This window comes from Sciurus vulgaris (assembly GCF_902686455.1).
Source record: "Sciurus vulgaris genome assembly, chromosome: 9".
Classification (NCBI taxonomy): Eukaryota; Metazoa; Chordata; class Mammalia; order Rodentia; family Sciuridae; genus Sciurus; species Sciurus vulgaris.
Genome location: NC_136469.1, coordinates 91,527,015 through 91,546,047, shown reverse-complemented (window position 1 = coordinate 91,546,047; position 19,033 = coordinate 91,527,015). Strand labels below are relative to the sequence as shown.

Here is a 19,033-nt window from a genome sequence, read left to right as displayed (position 1 = left end):
ATATGAACTCAGCTTCAGGTGAACTTCTAAAGCACTTAACTTTGTTTTCCTTAGGTGGGGAATGGGAGTTGGAGAACTGATGAAGTTTCAAATCTGGAGATTTGGAAAAAGTTACTATGTTTACAATAAAATATTAAACAAAAGAAAATGGAATTTTCTTTGATCTTTGTTAACCCATGTCAGTATTCAACTGTCTGACACCAGAAGGCAAAAGCAATGATGGAACTAGATTGGTCATAGATAATATCCTGATTTATTTTTCTCAACTTCAGAAATCTGCACTTTCAAAGTCACTTCAAAGTACAGTAGGGCAGATGAGGACATTGAAGAGAAAGTAAATATTTTTTTCTAGGCAAATATTTATTGGCAAAGGTCTAGAATTAAAAACAAAAAACAAACCTGAGTATCCAGCATCTTATTCCTTATGTTTATGAATTGCACCACCAATGTTTCAACTCCCACTGAAATTAAAAAGCACTTTGTTATTCCATATCGGTTCATTAATCAAGTTTTTCTACCTGTAATTTCTAGGCCAAGAACACAACATAAAAGGGAGAAGTGAGAAGCTGAAGAAAAACCCACAGATTGAATGAAATAAAACGTGAAAACTGCCTTCATGTAACTTGGTAATTCATGTTTTCAAAAGGAAGATCTTACTTTTAAAGAAAATCACCTCTGTTATCCTCCAAACAAAGTAGCACACAATTTCATTATTTTATCAGAATAAAACCCAGGGGGAAACCATAGGCTGTGACTAACCTGTAGATAAATACATGTGTTTCAATGCACTGACGTAAGCAGAAAGCATGTAATTCTTTCTAAATGGAGGTTTTGTTTTTCTAGGCTTCAATTAGATACTTAACTGTATGCAATCTCCACCACAGATTTTCTAGTTCCAAATCCTAATTCCCCCCCAAAAATCTCAACAGGCTTCTTAACAATCTGATTTGGCCAATTTATCAGATGTAAGTCATTTAAATTAAATAGCTGTAAGCCAGAAAGACATGAAGTAGCCAGAAACCCTTTTCCAATGGAAATACTTATGACACATATTTTGTTACTGAAAATAAATAAAACTGATTCACTGCTATATTTTTCCCGAAGTCATCTTTTTGCTAGTTCAAAACTTACCCATAAATCTTTGCAAGGATGGTTTAAGGCTATACACCATTTTGTTTTACAAATACAATGCATTGGCTGGGTATGGTGGTACATACCTGTAATCCTAGTGACTTGGGAGGCTAAGGCAGGAGGATTGTAATATCAAGACCAGCCTGTACAACTTAGTGAGACCTTGTCTCAAAATAAAAAATAAAAAGGACTACAGGCATGGCTCAGTGGGAGAGTGCCCCTAGGTTCAATCCCTAGTGACAAGAGAAACAAAAAACAAAAACAAAACAAATATGATACAGTATGAGCTGATTATAATCAGAATTTCTTAAAAATATGGACCCCTCTGCTCCACACTACATCTATTAAATCAAAATCTCAGTGATATTTTCGTAATTTTTTTCTTTGAAAACAAAATTCCAAATTTTGATGGTCACACAATTTGGAAAACATTCATAAAATCAACTACGGATTAAAAGATATGACCTATATTATAGTCCTGGGTCTAATTATGTGGATATTTGGCTTCCTTGATATCCTGAGCTGAAAAGATGAAAGGGTTAGAATAGATTTCTTGAGGTCCTCTTAGTTTCAACATCTTATAAAGATGTGTCTTTATAAAAAATGATTAGGATACAAACACATATCATATGTGTGTAGAAGACTAAATTGTCACTAGCTTTTTTTGTGTGTGTGATACTAGGGATTGTACCCGAGGCACTTTACTATGTCTTCAGCCCTTTCTTAATTATTTTTTTTTTTTAAACATTTTGAGACAAGGTGTTACCAAGCTGCCTTGAAATGGTCTCACCTTGAAATTTCAACCCTCGGTCTCAGTCTCTACAGGCATGTATCACACCACCTGACTAAACTGTCCTTTTTGAAGTTAAGGTTATAGAGAAAAAAAATACTGCAAATAATGTACAAAATTATTAAAGAACTTAGTACATTTCCAGATGGAAATACAGTATGAATAAATCAACTATAATTTACACATAATCGTTATGAAATAACGTGGGCTAGATAATCTGATTTAACATTCTATAATAATAGATAATTCTGATTTAACATTCAAATGCTTTAGAATATTTGGATAAAGTATATGTCTTAAAAACATGGGAAAGCATTGGAGTTGATGTTAGTAAATAAATTCCCAGGCTAAAACACGGGAGAAGACAGATATTCAGAATCGTAAACCTTTTATTTGGGATTACTATGTCCTGAGATCACTTACATATGCATTTGCTGCATGGAGCCTAGGCTCTAGGTTAGGGATTCAAAGGAAGTTCCTAGGTCGGTCAAGAGCAGGGGCTCTGGTAACCTAAACTGATCCTATGGGATGTAGAATGGCTGAAACCTAAGAGTAGGGGTGAACAGGAAGTCACAGTGCTAGTATAATCTAGTAGTTTATCTTTGAGTCACTCAGCAGGCCCAGAAAAATCTGTCTCTAGAACTGGATAAAAATGGTCCTAATCCTGAGTAATCAGTACTCAGGTATCTAGCAAAAACAAATGGAAAACTCTGGAGCAAGAAAATTATCATCCTGGGCACCAAATTATTTCTACAGGTTTTCAAATACAATATTGGCAAGTAACTGAACATAAACAGATATAGGATGCAAGACAATGAGAATGAATAATAAAAGAAAGAAAATAAAAATGAATCCACAGGAAGGTTTTATATTCTGGGGTTATTAGACAGAGACTATAAAATGATTGTTTTTCATGCTTAAGTAAATAAGAGATTAAAAAAATTTTGGCAAGACTACCGCAAACTCCGAGTGACAGGTTTGCATGTTTACAGTTAGAAATTTGAGAACTGAAAAAGCAAAGGACTAAGAATAACCAGTAAGTTGGGAGCACTTGTTTTGACAAATATTAAAAAAATACATCAGATATAGTGATGAAGACAGTATACTAGGACAGGGACAGAAAAGGAACCAAAAAACCCAGAAAGCAACCTATACACATATGGATATATCCTAGTGCCACTTGGTGGCACTGCAGTAAAAAAGAGAAAAATACAGACTTTCCAGGAAAAGGTGGTGAGGTCCAAAAGAGCCAAAGTTCAAAAACCAGTGGAGGTTAAGTGTACTGTTTAGGCTTACTAACATAGGCACCAATATAAGAACGAGGACAAAGTTATCACAAAAGGTAGAATAGTGGTAATTACCAAAGGGTGTGTGAGGAAGATGGATGTGATTGGGAAGGAGTGCAGAGGGAGTTTCTGGCTGCTATCAATGTTCTAGTTATGTATGTAGTTACTTCAAATTTTTCCTTAAACTGCATGCTTATGTTTTATGTAATTTTTTAAATATAGTCTCAATTTAAACAACAAAGCTTTAAGACATGAAAGAGAATATAATTCCTATTGATACTTACTCCGATTGCCAAGATCTCGATGCCTGATTTGTTTTTGAATCTAAGAAAAGTAAAATACTTATGCTCATCCTAGAGGAACGCATACTAAACGATCAGATATTTGTAGTCACAATGAATTTTTGATTACATTCAATATAATTGAAAAAATTAGGTCAAAAGTTTTTTTTTTTTTTTTCAGTCAAGATTTCAAGGGAAAATTTTTTTTCATTAATTATAAATTGTGGACTAATGGCTGAACTTCGGACAGCTGCCACCAGAATGTGCCATAATAGATAAAATATAAAACTAAAGATATGTATTTACTTCCTAGTTCTATTTTTGGGATAATTTATGAGAAACTTAGTTAAATAACATAACTGCTTTGAACTCTAAAAAGGAAGGGACTTGAGAAATTTCCAGCCTATGGTCTGGGACTTACCAGACCTAGGTTTTACATTGTAACACCTGACTTAATGGTTGATTATGCATCTATTTTTGGTATTGGAGATTGAACTCAGGTCCTTGTGCAAGCTAAGTGGACACACTACTACTGAACTAAACCCATAATCCCTCTCCAACTCTTTTAACAGAATTTTCAGGAGCCTAAAGCACTTTGATGTACCTCCACTTCCAATGAATGTTTATCTGCACAAATGCAAAACAAATGTCAGGAAATATAAAACAACATTTTTCACACAATGAATAGTAAAATCATAATATGTGGAGCCAACTAATGAACATGGTTTAGAAAGATATTCTCAAATTTCTTAATTTATTTTTAATAAGCAAAAAATTATTCAGTGAAATTGTACAAAATCATTTTTGCACCTGGAATCTCAATCACCAACAGTGATTTCATGGTACAGAAATAAACAAAACAATGAGAAAAACTGTCATTAACTTTACCCTGGTTTTCTAGCTTAGAACTAACTAGAAAAAAGTATGGTAACAGCCATTACCTACAGAAAAAAAGTAATAATTAAATGGTTGCAGGTTTAATCACAAAATGAACTTAATCCTTACTGATTTTGTTTATGTTTGCTACAGCACAGATGTCTGTAAATATGAATTTATAGCATGGTTCTAAATTTACTTCTAAACAGATGAGGTGACTAAGGATTGCTGAATGGTTACCTGGAAAACATCAATTACTGCTAAAGAACACAGGACAAAGTGAAAGTGGAAAAAAGGCTTCCTATACAAAATTCTTTCATTCCTACCCTCTAAAGTTCTAAGCTGTGAAGGCTTGATATTCCTGGATTCCAATATATGTAACACCAATTTTAGACAATGTGAAAATGTAGTACATGGTGATCAAAAATTACTTTTTCCAGTGGTATCCCTTTTCTTAAAACTCGTCCTTTATTTTCTCCATCTCCCAATGAACAGATTATCATTTAATTATACAAATTCACTCTCTACTCCCAAAAACATTTTTCCAATTGGACACTTTTATATAGGGAAACAAAACACCTGGGTGACAAAGCAATTTAAACTATTTGTAAATGGAAAAAGAAAGTAAATACAGAGTATACAGAGATACCAAACTAGAGTAATATTGATGTGAATATAGTTTCTAGTTTATCAAAGTACCTATTAATGGTCTGAACAGGAGAGTAGAAGAAAAAGAGACAGAGGAAATGACTTCCTGAGGTTATAAAATGCCAGTTGCTTTAGAATCCATGATAATCTTAGTAATAAAAGAATCACCTGCTGTTTTCACTGAATTTACAGTGTTGAGCACTATTACATCATTTTAATGAAAGCATTTATATGAATATCTGCAATAGAAAACAATGTTTCTCTTGATAAAGACTTAAAAAAATAATTTTTTATTCTTGTCAATTCCCTTTCTGGGAATGGGGAATAAAGCAACATGTTTCCTTTTAAAGCAAAAATATTTTTTCTGTCCATTAGGTTGCTGGAAGAGAAAAAAAAAAATCAAGACTCTACTAGTGATGATTTTTTAAATTTCTAACACTCCCTTTACAAAACCTTTTAGTTTTATATACCATGACGATCAAGTTTAGAGTTCCAAATAAATACAATACCCACATTGGAAGGTATATTTAAAAATCAAATGATTAGCCACATTTACCAGTTCACATTCACGGATTTTCTAAGAGGGCTGTCAGAGTCTGTATAATACTATTAACGTTTATTTCAAGTTAATGTGTTATCTGATCTACTGTGCATGGTTTACAACACTGACGATATCAACAAAAATCCTGATTTTGGGGAGACAGTGATAAAACAGATTCTGTTTACACTTGCAGGGGTAACAGGACATTGAACTATAACTACACCGTTTAAAATTTGTACTCTTTCTCTACCACTACCATCTCTCCTCTCAACTCTGATACTAAATTTTCAAAGCCTAATTATATAAGAGTTGCAGGGGGCTAAACACTATTTGTATTAAAAAATGGATCTCAAATACTAAACAAAAAATAAATTTATAAAGTAGAATTAAACTTTTGGATGGCTGCATTCACTACTTTCTATTTCTTCATTCTTTTCTCTTCTGGTCACAAATACTTTGTTCCTTCTTTTCATCCAGAAAGTTTAATACACCAATTTGTAGTAAGCATTATAAAATGGTATTCCAGTTCACAACTGTTTGTGATCACAGCTACGTGTGAAGCATTAGACAAGTGTACAGTATAAAAAATGTTTCATAATTCTTCAGTGTAGTTTTCTACTGATGTTTCCCTTAAAATTAAGGCTCCATCAAAGAAAAATCCATAATATTATAAGCGGATTTTTTTAAGCTTTTGAATAAGTGCACTCTGTCCAAAATCAAGTAGTCTTGGAGTAATTTTTAAGAAGGACAACTTGTGTTAATCAGTGTCATGACTGAAGTAGTATCTTACAGGGGGTCCTGGCAAATCTTCATCTCCATCAGTGTCTGGCGCAAATGACACAGTAAGATCCACATATTTTTTTTCAGTTGAAGGTTTCACAAGTTTGTGCATTCTAAGAAAAATAAGCAAAGATGAATACTTTGATATCTGTAAAATGCAAGAATGATTTGCTAACTATTGCAATCCAGAGATCAGAACTTGTAGCTAGACTTTATTTTAAAATCTAAAATCCTATCTGTTGTTATACATTCATTTTTCTTTACTGAAAGCTCTGAATTCAAAGATACTCATTTACCTAATAGTGAAACAATTTGGACCACTGCTGATGATGATAAAGAACACTGGCCACTTACTAAGAGACCAAAAAAAAAAAAAAAAAAAAAAAGCAATGGTTTTGAAAAATTAATTCTTTTCCCATACTCTTATAAAGTTTAGAGGCATCTTAAATTCTCTAGCATTTTTTCTATTAAAAAAAGTAAAAATATCTTCAAATGCAAGTTATTTCCAGTCTCTATTCTCTCACTGATCTACACAGCTGCCAGATTCTCTTTAAATATGTTTGATATTATTCTGTTGCCTAATATTATCTATCAGATAATGTATACCAACTTCAAGCTAGGCTCTGAACTATGTGATCAATCTATTTAATCCTGAATAATAACAGGTCTTTCCATTTTACAAATACATTTTGTCTCATACATGACTCTCATTCTTTACACACTCACTGTAAACACATCATTTTTGAGGTCATTCCAAAATATGACTTCCTAAAACAGACTACACATGTTCTTTTTAAATTCATATGTTCATACAAACTGCTGTTTTTCCCGGAATAAAACTTCTTCACTGGTAGCTCAAGTAAAATCTAGATTGAACAAGAGGTTTGAGTTGGTAGTGCTTACGGTGCAGTGTAAAAATGATGATGAGGCAATTACACTTTAATTAATGATCAACATGTCAATTTCCTTAGTGGACTGTGAACTCCTTGAAAGCAAGACTATTTGTAAAATGACAAAATATTAACAGGAGTACCACTATGGAATACTATTTCTATGCCACTACACTGCTATGTCTTATTTATTTTAATAATCAACAATGACATGCACAATCATTCCTATCTGCATAATGGAAAGCAAGTTTCAAAAGCATGCAAGATGACAAAAAAAGTAAATAGCTGTGTAAGCAATGTGAACCCAGGGTTTTCTAAAGCCAACCTCATTTTCTGAGCCACAACCTCACTGAGTGACCTAAGCTATCTAGCTGTTTGATAGGTACTCAAATATTTGCTAAATGAACAATGCAATAAAATAAGAAATATTATTCAAAAGCACATCATATTGGAGATACTTGGCCAATTCTCAGTTTTCCTTATTTTAAGTAAATATTAAATTCCATTAGTCAATATACTTCACAACCATATATCCATCCTCATCTTGGTAGCATATAACAAAAGAATTCTAAATACTACTCTGAATTTATCCAAAAGTCACTTTGAGATCCTGATGAAAAACAATATAAAGCAAGTTAATATGCCTTAGCTAATATAATAATTTTGGTTTCTTTTTAAAGGCAAAAATAATTAGGATGATCATTGATAAACAGTAAAGGCTGACAGGTATGTTAAAGAAAACCATCATTAGAGATTCATTTATTTGTGAAACATATGTATCGATGCCTATTATATGTCAGATATTGGCCTAAGTGCTTGAAATAAAACAATGACCAGATCATTGTAGTGTGCGTGTAGGGAGAAGACAGAGAACATAAATAATAGATATAAGCAAAATACACAGTAGCCATAAGACAGTTGTTAGTGCTATATAAAAGAGAAAAAGTAAGACAAAGCTGATTGGGCAAACAAGACTGGAGTTGGCACAGGTTGTAGTATTAAATACAATTGAGAAAAGCCTTTTTAGGAAATACGAAGACCAGAGGTGAGAATAAGCCAGTTCTCTATCTCACAAAGAATGATAAGCAGGGAGTGTAACTAGAACAAAGGTCCCATGCTGGACCATGGCTAGAGTAATCACAGGAAAGGAAGGAGGTGGTCAGGGTACCTGTAATATTGTGAACAAGAAAAATAGGAAAGTAACTTAGGGTGAAAACTAAGAACCAGATAATTTAGGGTCATGCGGACTATTTTAAAGACTTCAGCTTTCTTTGGTTTCTCCCTCCCTCCCTCCCTTTTCTTTCTCTGCTCATAGGCCACCTTACCAGGCCGGAATATGAGAGGCAGAGGGAATATCTAGACTAACTACAACTCAAAACCCCGCTTTCCACATTTCCTTTTCTCTTTTATCCACAGCACTTATCATCATCTGACGTAATTGTGTAGGGAGGGACTCTGCTTTGCTTATTGATGTAAATCTAATGCTCAGAGCAGAATCTGGCACACAGCATATACCTTTAACAAAAAATATGTCAATTTTTTTTTTTTTTTTTTTTTGCAGTACTGGGTATTGAAATCAGGGGATTACATATACTAGGCAAGTCACTCTTATCACTGAGCCGCAATCTCCATCCTTTTTCTTGAGACAAGTTCTTGATAAGTTGCCCAGGGTGACCTTGAAACTTGAAATTCTCCTACTTCAGCCTCCTGAGTAGCTGGGATTAGATGTGTGTGCCACTAAGAACAGCTCAGCATTTTTGTTTTATACTTCAGTCTTATGAGTCTAGTCATTACTGCAATTCCACATAAGAGGTGGCTCTACTTTTACGTAGTCTCCTGACCACATCAAGTTTCTAAGCCTGTCCTCTAAAGACCTGATTGATCTATAAGAACTTTATAAGGACATTACAATCCTATGATTTTGAGAGGTTGTTGGCTATCGCCTGGCAGATTTGCTGTCTTGACCAATGCCATTAGGTAAGAGGAAGGCTTTTATTTGGATTTCAATTATCTTCTATATTTAATTTTCCAATCTGTATCCACAACTCATGTTTTGACTCTCTTATGTCTGACACTTACGTTAACTTCAATCTTTTTGCATGACCAGGCATTACAGGAACATAAAGCATTTTTACTCCTTGTACCACCATTGTTGGCTCAATTCCATACTTTTCCTAAAAGTGAACATCCAAGAGAGAAAATGAAATACATGAGCAAAAATATATTACCAGTAGAAACAGCAAGCTTATGCAAAATAATATTTGTAACTGTCAATAAAATAAGGGATAAAACAATAGTAGTCCCACTTATCAATGGTTTTGCTTTCCATAGTGAACCACATTTGAGAATATTAAATGAAAAATTCCAGAAAAAAAAATTTTAAATTGTGTTAAGTAGTGTGATGAAATACCAAGCTGTCCTGCTCTAATCAACTCAGAACTAGAATCATCCTTTAGTTCAGCATATACCTATTGTACATGCTACTCATTCACTAGGTGCTTGGTAGGTGTCCTGGTTATCAGATCATTTTTTGCAGTGGTAGTGTTCAAGTAACCCCTACTTTATGTAATAATGAGCCCCAAAGTGAATAGTGATGATAGATAGCAATTCAGACATGCCAAAGAAAAGCTGTAAATGCTTCCTTTAAGTGAAATGGTAGAAATTCTAGAATTCATAAAGCAAGATAAAATCCTATCCCAAGGTTACTAAGACCTACTATACAACAAGCATTTTGAAAGACTGTCATTATTACAGTATATGTAATCATTCTATTTTACTATTATCATTGTTAATATTTACTGTAAATTAAATAATAGATGAAGGGTGCAGTGTTGTTTGTGGTTTTAGGCATTCACTGAGGGTCTTACAATACCTGAATAAGGAGGGAATACTAGACTCAAAGCTATTAATGAATTAAAAGAATAAAAAGGTTCTCACTTTAACTGCATTTATGAAATCCAAGAGTGTGAAATCTTCTTTTCCATGTACAGTCCATCTGTCCCAAATTGTAAATGATATTCCATTTCTGTTGCAAAAGAATATTCAGAACAGAAACATTTGAATTTTATTCCCTTCAATAATAGTAATAAAAAAATCTCCTGTAGTTCATTATTTGTGATTTAGTTAGGAATTAACATGGGGAAAAAAGAAAAATACAATTGCTAAAATACTCCACCACTTATTTCTCTATAACATCACACAGGTAACCACTTTTATCCATACTTTGTTGATCCTTTCAGTGTCCTGTTACAAATCAATATGTTTTAGAGAGTGCTTGCTTTCTCTTTTTTAACACCTGGATGGGTTTCATTGTGTGGATGTTCCAGTTCTTTATTAACAGACATTTGAGTTATTATAATAACCAATCATTGGTTATTACAAATAATACCAGAATGAGTATCTTTCATATATATAATTTGAGATGTGTGCAAATGTATATGAAAATATGAAATAGAGGGCCATATTTCTGTTATGTATTATACTATTTTGTATTCTCATCAGTAAAGTATAAGAGTGTTTGCTTTTGCAGCACTTCTTTGCCAAGACAGTTTTTTTTTTTTTAAATCTTTGCTTATTGTCAATTTGAAATGTAAAAAATAGAGGGAATTTTTTCCATTGTCACAAACTTGTGGAATTAGATTCTAAATCTAATGATCCACATTCAGACACCACAGTGTCTTCTCATTTATGTAGATTAGGTAGACATAGATGGAACCATAAATAGTGTGGCAGATTAAGTGTTATGAGAGTTTTTTGGTCAGTTTAGTCAGAAATGATTCATGAAGGTAATGTTTGATCTGATCTTGAAGTGATGACAAGGATTTACATATCAGAAAGAGGACTGAAATCAGTATTTTTCCCTTTGAAATGACAGACTATATTATTTCATTCTTTTTGTGCAAAAGAAATAGACCATACGTACCGGATTTCAGTCTTTCTTACTTCAGATGTCTCTGTAAATACTATAATTGGAATGGCTAAGTTAAGGAAACAATTTTTATAAGCTTCAAAAGGATAGCCACCAGTTACTTTGATCATCTCCAAGGCAACCTAGATTAAAAAAGGTGATTTGATTATATAAATAGCCTAAAAATATTCATGACTATAACTGGATCTACTAAGTCTTCTCAAGTTCTTCAAGTACTTCTTTTTTTTTTTTTAAATTTATTTTTATTGTAAACAAATGGGATTCATGTTGGTTCAGTTTGTACATGGAGTAACAGCATACCATTTGCATATTCATATATTTACATAGAGTAATGATGTTTGATTCATTCCGTTATTTTTTTCCTTCCCCCCACCCCTCCCACCTCTCTTTTCCCTCTATACAGTCCCTCCTTCCTCCATTCTTGTCCCCCTCCCACCCCCCATTAAGTGTCATCATTCGCTTATCAGTGAGTACTTATCAAGTACTTCTTTATAATGAGTAAAAGTAATAATAAAACTGGAGAAATTAATTTCTTATTTTTAGGTCTCCACATTTTTAGTATATTTTATTTATAAATTTTCAATCTATTCCCTACTTGGTAAACTCAAAAAATAACAGCAGTCTAAAACCACTAAATATAGGGGTAGATAATTAACTACATAATTTGTAAAAATATTTTGAGAATAATGATATAAAACAGTACAATAACTAGGGAATACTAGAGATTCTGAATTATTTAAAGATAGGAAAGTTCATTTTATTTAAGAAAAAAAGAGTACCTGTTTTATATGAAGGATACAATGATGACTGATTACAATCTATTCTGAGCTCCTTTTTATGTTAAAATATTTATATACATAAAAACCTCAAAGTGTAGATTATTGTGTATTCAAAAAACCTCAAGATTTTATATTTATCTCACCATCTCTAACATCTGAGTGACTCACTGGAGTTACACAGGAAACAGGCAATGAAAAAGGAGCATTTTTATTTGAAGAATGAACTTACCAAGCCAGAAACTGCAGCAGTGGATGTAGCTATAGCTGGTATAATTTTACCAGCTATGCGCTTTGTTTTGAAACGGTCAGCAGGTTCAATGCTATACATTTTGGCACGGAGATTGGATGCAGCTGTGATGAAATCTATGTGTCCATTACTATCGTCATCTTTTTCAAATGAAAGCACTGCCATCTGAAGGTCACCTAATCATAGTGAAGAGAAGAATAAAATTCTCAGTAAGTGGTAAAGTTATTGCTAGGTAAAAAGCAATATGTGTTTTTTACTTTTAAAGATTTGTTTTTATATTTTTAAATGACTAAAAAATATAAGAAAAGTTCAGGCAACTAAAGTTATAGAGGATATGAAAATAAAAATGATGGCTTTGGTACCAACAAATTAGAGAAGTTTCTCTCTCAAACCCCCTTCTAGTAAAAAGCAAAATAAGAAAGTTAAATACCACATACCTGCTGCCAAATGGTTTATAATAAAAACATCAACGTTTGGTATTATCCAAAATTTACTTCATAAGTCCTATTCTGGAACATTTTCCCTCTGACAACTAATTGGGTCAGTTTTCAAGTAAAAATATGTATCTTTTTGAAAGATTTCTAGATCAGTGGTTTCCAGTCATGCTAGTGATTATTATTCTAAATTATATTTCCTAAAATTTTACTGGTGTGTACACAGAATCTCAAAAATCTGGAAACCACAAATTTATGTAACAAAAGATAGTTAAGAGGTCTAAACAGATGAGCAAATGGTTTTGTGTTTTAAGTTCTGTTTTCTTGTATTTTGATATATAAGACCATTTAGCAAGGATGTACAATGGTCAGTTTGTATTCCCTGGCAGTAATTATGGAGGATAAGAAGAATTCTGTATGAGTCTTTATCCTAAAGTGATTTAAGTGAGTCTATCTAAAGATTAGTCTCAAAAAGGACTCTATTAATCTGAATTTTTAATTTCTTAAAAACAAGAGCCCTTTGCTCATCTCTTTAGACCTGCTTACCATCTAATTAAAACAGTAAGAACTACAGCAAAACAATGTTATTTGGAAAATTAGATTTTAACATTTGAAGGTAGGGTCATGGTAGGGAAAATTATGAATTTAGTTAAAGATGATAGTGATTTTCATGATTGTGAAATCAATATTACTACTGTTATCATTTAATCCTACAAACTTTTTGGTATGGAGCTTAGTGAAAATAAAAAAAAGAATCTTTATATAGAGTTTTGCTTACTTTTGGTAGCTTCATTAGCTGAAATAGCTTTTTCTAGTTGGAAAATGGCATTCCTCTCATCTTCACTACTAATTGGAACATGATCTGGTTTCCTTGCAGTTTCATCTGTTTGAACAACCTTTAAATAGACATTTATACTTATTAACATTACCATATCCTGCATCTAAGTTTTGTTATCATTTATCTGTTTTGTCAGATCACCAATAAAAAATATTTCCTCCAAGTATTTTAATCAGATTATTAATCATTATGGCTTAACGTTTATTGCATATTCCCTTAGTAATATTGTTATTTATTTGTTTTGAGGTACTGGGTGCTTATGGTATTATGGTACTCATGCATGATAGGCCAGTACTCTACCACTGAGCTACATCTCCAGCCCTTTAAAAAAGTTTTGATTTTGACACAGGATCTTGCTAAGTTGCCCAGGCTGTCCTCCAACTTCAGATCTTCTCACCTCAGCCTTCCAAGAACTGGAATTACAGGTGGGTGTCACCATGCCTATATTTTTGTTTAGTCTATTATCTTTCTTCTTATACTGGCATGTACATTGTGTGAGAACAGAGCTCTCTGTTTATCTTGCTCATTGAGAGACCTCCAATATATTTAAAACAAACCTTTTCATATGAGGTGTTAAAAATATTTACTGAATAGTTGGGCGCAGTAGCACATGCCTGTAATCCCAGTAGCTGAGGAGGCCGAGGCAGGAGAACTTCAAGTTCAAAGCCAGCCTCAGCAAAAATGAGGCACTAAGAAACTCACTGAGACCCTGTCTCTAAGTAAAATACAAAAAAACTAGGGCTGGGGATGTGGCTCAGCAGTTGAGTGCTGCTGAGTTCAACCCCCGGACCCCACCTCCCCTCCAAAAATAAATAAATAAAAATTACTGAGTAACTTCTGTAGTTCTTTTTAAATTTCACACTAAAATGAAGTTAATATAAAAACAATTTTGATTCTGACAGATCTACTTTCAACTCCAACTGCCTAACTTACTTAGTGCAGAGTTGTTTCATGTAGTAAACTGAAGAATAAAATAACATAAAATATATAAATATAAAATATATTTATGTAAAATATATAATAGAGGTATATTTTAAATACACAATGATTGCTGACAAAAAGTTCTTTTCTAAGGAATGCCTTCCTTTATAATACAATATGTTTATCATGTTAAAAGTGCTAAACATTGGAAATTACTTATCTTTAAATAATTATTAAATATTCCATAGAATAGTGAAGTAAATATTTTCAAACCAAAAACTAGCTCCATAATTACTTAATGAAGTACTATGTCTTATTTAAAAATACATCTGATTCATGTTTTCACAGTTTATTACAAATATTTAAGGTATGTTACAGAGTCAAGAAAGCAGAAACTTATTTGCCAGCATGACTAACTGATACCTTTGGCTGAGATATCTGTAACTAGATGTGCTGGTCCTGAAGTTTTGATATGAGTTATTTTAGGAAATTATAAAAAAAGACCAAAATTCATGTTAAAACCACAGCTTAATTACTCAGGAAAATTTATTATCCTTGAACTTTAATACACATAGAAGCAATGCAAGCCAGAAACATTGAAGGAAGAGCAATAAAGGCCAGTAAAGTTAATGAAGCATGTTTCCTTGGCTTCTGTCTAGTTTCATTCATGAGAGAAACATGGGCTAGGAACCTTAGAAACACGGGCTAGGAAACTTCTTCATAAGAAACTTCTGCTAATCTTTATTGTACTTTTCTTCTTTATAGGCTACATGTCATTAACATTTCATACAGCACAACTGTGTAATGTAACTGAAAAATGGGAATAATCTTTTCTCCACACATTTAGTAGAATATGTTATAAGCACAGTGGGTCTTCAATGCTGTCATGCAATTTTACCACATTTTTAAATTGATTTTTCCACTCTGCTGGGTAATTATTTCATATCTTCTTTTCCTCTGTATTTACTTCCTTTATCCTCCTATCTCCTTAACTCTGGGCAGCTAAGCTTGCATCTAATTTCAATCAAGAATGTAATAATCTTTTTTCTCTCACATACTACTTTTAATCTCTTAGAAATTCTCTCTTTCTGGTAACCTACTATTTCATTCAAACCCCATCATCTCTTGCTTGTGTTCTTGCAACAACTTTCGAACAGCTTTTCCTGCTTCTTCTCTTTGTGTCCTAACATTCGTTCTTAACAGTTATCCTTTTGGTGTTTTTTTTTTTTTTTTTTTTTTCTCATTTGAGCAGCCGGGGATTCAAACCACAGTCCTCGCGCATGCTAGGCAAGCACTCTCCAAAAGGAGCTATTTCTTCAGCTCCAACAGTTATCCTTTTAACATCATTTTATTCCTCTGCTTAAAACAATATACTCGTTTCTCATCTCACAGCAAAACACAAAATATCTGCTCAAATGTTTTTATTATCAGAGAAGTTTTCTTCTGCTACCTTATATAAAATGATACCAGTTCCATTACTCTTCATTATTTATTTCCCCTATTTATTTTTTCTTAGCATTTCTGTCTACACTGTGATATTATATGCTTATTGGCATTTCTGTTCATAGTCCATCTCTGTTCCACTGAAATACAACATCAGTAAGGTTTACTGTAGTATTCTTAGGTTTAGAATGGAACTTGATACAAACAATTGTTAAATGAATTAATTTCTAAATTTACCTTGTTGGAAGGTTTGAATTCCTGAATCTTTACTTCTGAAAGAATATTCACGAGGGCATCTGCTGATAAGTCCTGTTTTTTAGAAAAGTAACAAATATATTTCTCTAATTCTGAATTCTAAAGTTAAAAACATCCCACAAAAGTCCTTTATCACATCCAAATATGTGAATAATTTATCATCTGAATATTTAGGCTACATCATACCCATATGGCTACAGGGGTGGAGGAATTGGGTGAAAAAGTACTTATCTGTCAACAAACCTGAAATCTTAGCTCTTTGCAAATTTTTAAAAAGGGACTCTATCATTTCCTAGCATCAGTGTTTTTCAAAGTCCCTTGCACAATATTATGCTCAATAATTAAAATAAGTAAATGGATTTCATACTTTGAGGAACAAAAATACTCCAATGACTCAAGATGAACTCAGATCAGTATTAGATTTTTGGAGCCATATTCACTATTTAAAAAGCTGCTTGGGAAAAACATTGAGACATACAGCTTTTCTGTCTTTCTTTTTGGTACTAGGGATTGAACTCAGGGGTGCTTTACTACTGAGTTACATCCCCAGCCCTTTTTATTCAGAGAGTGTCTCACTAACTTGCTAGCCTGGCTTTGAACTTCAGATCTTCATGTCTCAGTCTCCTGAGTCACTAGGATTAAAGGCATGGACATATTTCTTCTAAGACTTATTAGTACTCTGATAAAATAGCAACCTTATTTTTTGTAAAAAAAACAAAATGCCATTATTGCTATTAGACTTTGTGATATATTTTACTGGCATTAACTCCAAAAAGGATGGATTTATAATAGGCAATTTTACCTGGATCCAAAATAATCAGTGCTATACGTATCCAATGTAATATGGATCCAGTTCATATTTCTTCATTTGGTCTATGTGAAAGTATAGCAATTTATTTAGCTATAATATACATTAGTGAAGAAAAATCAATCAATGCACATTTGTCTCTTAAGGCTGTATTTGATACTTTGGAAGTGAGTCAACAAGGTGATATCTAGGAGAATGAGTATACCAAGAAGGGTAAGAGAGTTCAATACAGGGTAGGGTTTTTAGATTTCTGGAAACACGTAAGTTAATATTACAAAATAAGTAAAAAAATAATTAACAAAGAGAATCTCTAAGAAGTATTTTTAAATTGCTGTTAAATGGTTCACTTTAGTTTTTTAGAATAATTAGAATAACTGAGAATGACAGATTAGAAATATTTAAAAAATAAAGTATAATCGCTTTTACAATAATTGCTGTTTCATTATGCAAATTCAGAAAGGAAAATTCAATTTTCTTCAATTAATAATATTGCGATAAATATTTAGCTTCCACTATGTTAGAATGGACAACAATACAACAAAATAACAACTTTGTTAAAAAAAAAAAAGACTTTTATTTAAAAAAAAAAAACAAAAACATTTGGATTCAATCAACTCATTTTAACCTGGTTTTATATCACTTGCTACGGTTTGAAAAATATCTTACCTTTTCTGCAAATGGAACACAATATACTGTAGCATATAGTTTTGCAGCATTCTGAAGGAAACTGAGGTGCCTTTTGAAATAAAAAAAGCAAAGTCTGACTGTAATATTAATGAGATTCCAGTTTAGAACAAAACATTGCCAAAATTATAAAAGGGATATTAAATGTTTATTTATTTATTTATTTTGTGGTACTGGGGATTGAACTCAGAGCCTCATGCATATGAGGCAAACACTCTACCAATTGATCTACATCCCAAGCCCTAAATGTTTATTCTTTAAACATTTTTTTTTCAGTTGTAGATAGACACAATGGATACCTTCATTTTATCTGTTTATTTTTATGTGGTGCCAAGGATTGAATCTAGTGCCTCACAGGTGCTAGGCAAGTGTTCTACTACTGAGCTACAACCCCAACACTAAATGTTTATTCTTAAAAACACTAAATACTAATAATATTCAGGTAGTTATCATGATTACTTTGAGAAGAGGAATGAATGGTCACAAGTAAAAAATTTAGACTAGTGGAAGAAAATTCATTTTAATTCCTAAGAAAATATTACATACCAGGTATTAAAGAGTATAAGTCAGGTTCAATCTAAACAAATGAGACTGTTTAAAAACAAAAAGGATGAAATCTTATAGGAGAAGCAGTTCATGATAAGGTGACTGGAGGCCTAAAAGCACCAGATGAGAAAATTAAGCAAAGAGCTATTTGTAGAAAGGAAGATTAGTGAAGGCAAGATAAGTGTTTAATAAAAATATATATATATAAGTGTGAACCTAATGTGCATGTAATATAGTGCATTCAGATGTTCACATTGAGACCAAGTCCGTTGAAAATTTATTTGAAATTATTTAGGGAGCTACTCAGTAATAACTGATTCCTCCAAATAATTAGATTCTTAGCTTTATTAAATATGAAAACATTTATTATAAGTTTCATTTTTAACTCAGAAAGTTAAGGAGATAATTTGGGTTTTACATTATAGTAGACATAAAAAATGAGGTTATTTACCACATAAGTAAATGGATTCACATTTGTGTGAAATGAAAAGTTGTTGGTTTTGTTGGTCAGAATGACTTGTTAATAATTTTTGGATTAACAGATATGCAATCATTTAACATTAAAGATCTTGTAATGTACAGTTAAGAAATTTACACAGTTAAAAACTGATATACTTACAAAGGTTCATTCAAATCAAATTTTATTGGAGAAGGTGGTCTCTTTGGTGATTGCCAAAACAAACCTAACAAAAAGATTGAAATGTTATTTTCAAAATATGCTGAAAGTAGAAAGTTATATTAAAATTTTCTTCTTGACACTTGGTCATACTTACTCCCATCTTTTAATCGTGTGTCCAGTGGAAAACAGTGAAGAAGCTGAAGTGCCTAAAGAAAAAAAAAAAAAAAATTTGATTAATGAAATCCTCAACTTATTATCATATGAGCAACAAATAGTTTATTTATTTATTTATTTACTTTTGGTACTGG

At 32.3% G+C, this 19,033-nt stretch overlaps 2 protein-coding genes across 10 annotated transcripts in view; one reads left to right on the top strand and one right to left on the bottom strand.

Annotated features, from left to right (window-relative positions):
* The window catches only part of STAP1 (signal transducing adaptor family member 1), a 59,989-nt gene extending 58,899 nt beyond the window's left edge, over positions 1–1,090 (top strand). For all 8 annotated transcript variants that reach the window (XM_079153711.1, XM_079153709.1, XM_079153708.1 and 5 more), the window contains one exon: positions 532–1,090. In XM_079153711.1, coding sequence (XP_079009837.1) covers positions 532–593 — 62 coding nt within the window. In that variant the 3' untranslated portion in view covers positions 594–1,090. The remainder of the gene's footprint in view (positions 1–531) is intronic.
* Positions 1,091–4,821: 3,731 nt separating this feature from the next.
* Positions 4,822–19,033, bottom strand: part of UBA6 (ubiquitin like modifier activating enzyme 6) — an 82,375-nt gene continuing 68,163 nt past the window's right edge. For both annotated transcript variants that reach the window (XM_079152966.1, XM_079152967.1), the window contains 10 exons: positions 18,880–18,931; positions 18,726–18,789; positions 17,543–17,612; positions 16,051–16,122; positions 13,390–13,507; positions 12,160–12,353; positions 11,146–11,273; positions 10,161–10,248; positions 9,303–9,397; positions 4,822–6,446 (listed from right to left, as the gene is read on the bottom strand). In XM_079152966.1, coding sequence (XP_079009092.1) covers positions 6,311–6,446; positions 9,303–9,397; positions 10,161–10,248; positions 11,146–11,273; positions 12,160–12,353; positions 13,390–13,507; positions 16,051–16,122; positions 17,543–17,612; positions 18,726–18,789; positions 18,880–18,931 — 1,017 coding nt within the window. In that variant the 3' untranslated portion in view covers positions 4,822–6,310. The remainder of the gene's footprint in view (positions 6,447–9,302; positions 9,398–10,160; positions 10,249–11,145; positions 11,274–12,159; positions 12,354–13,389; positions 13,508–16,050; positions 16,123–17,542; positions 17,613–18,725; positions 18,790–18,879; positions 18,932–19,033) is intronic.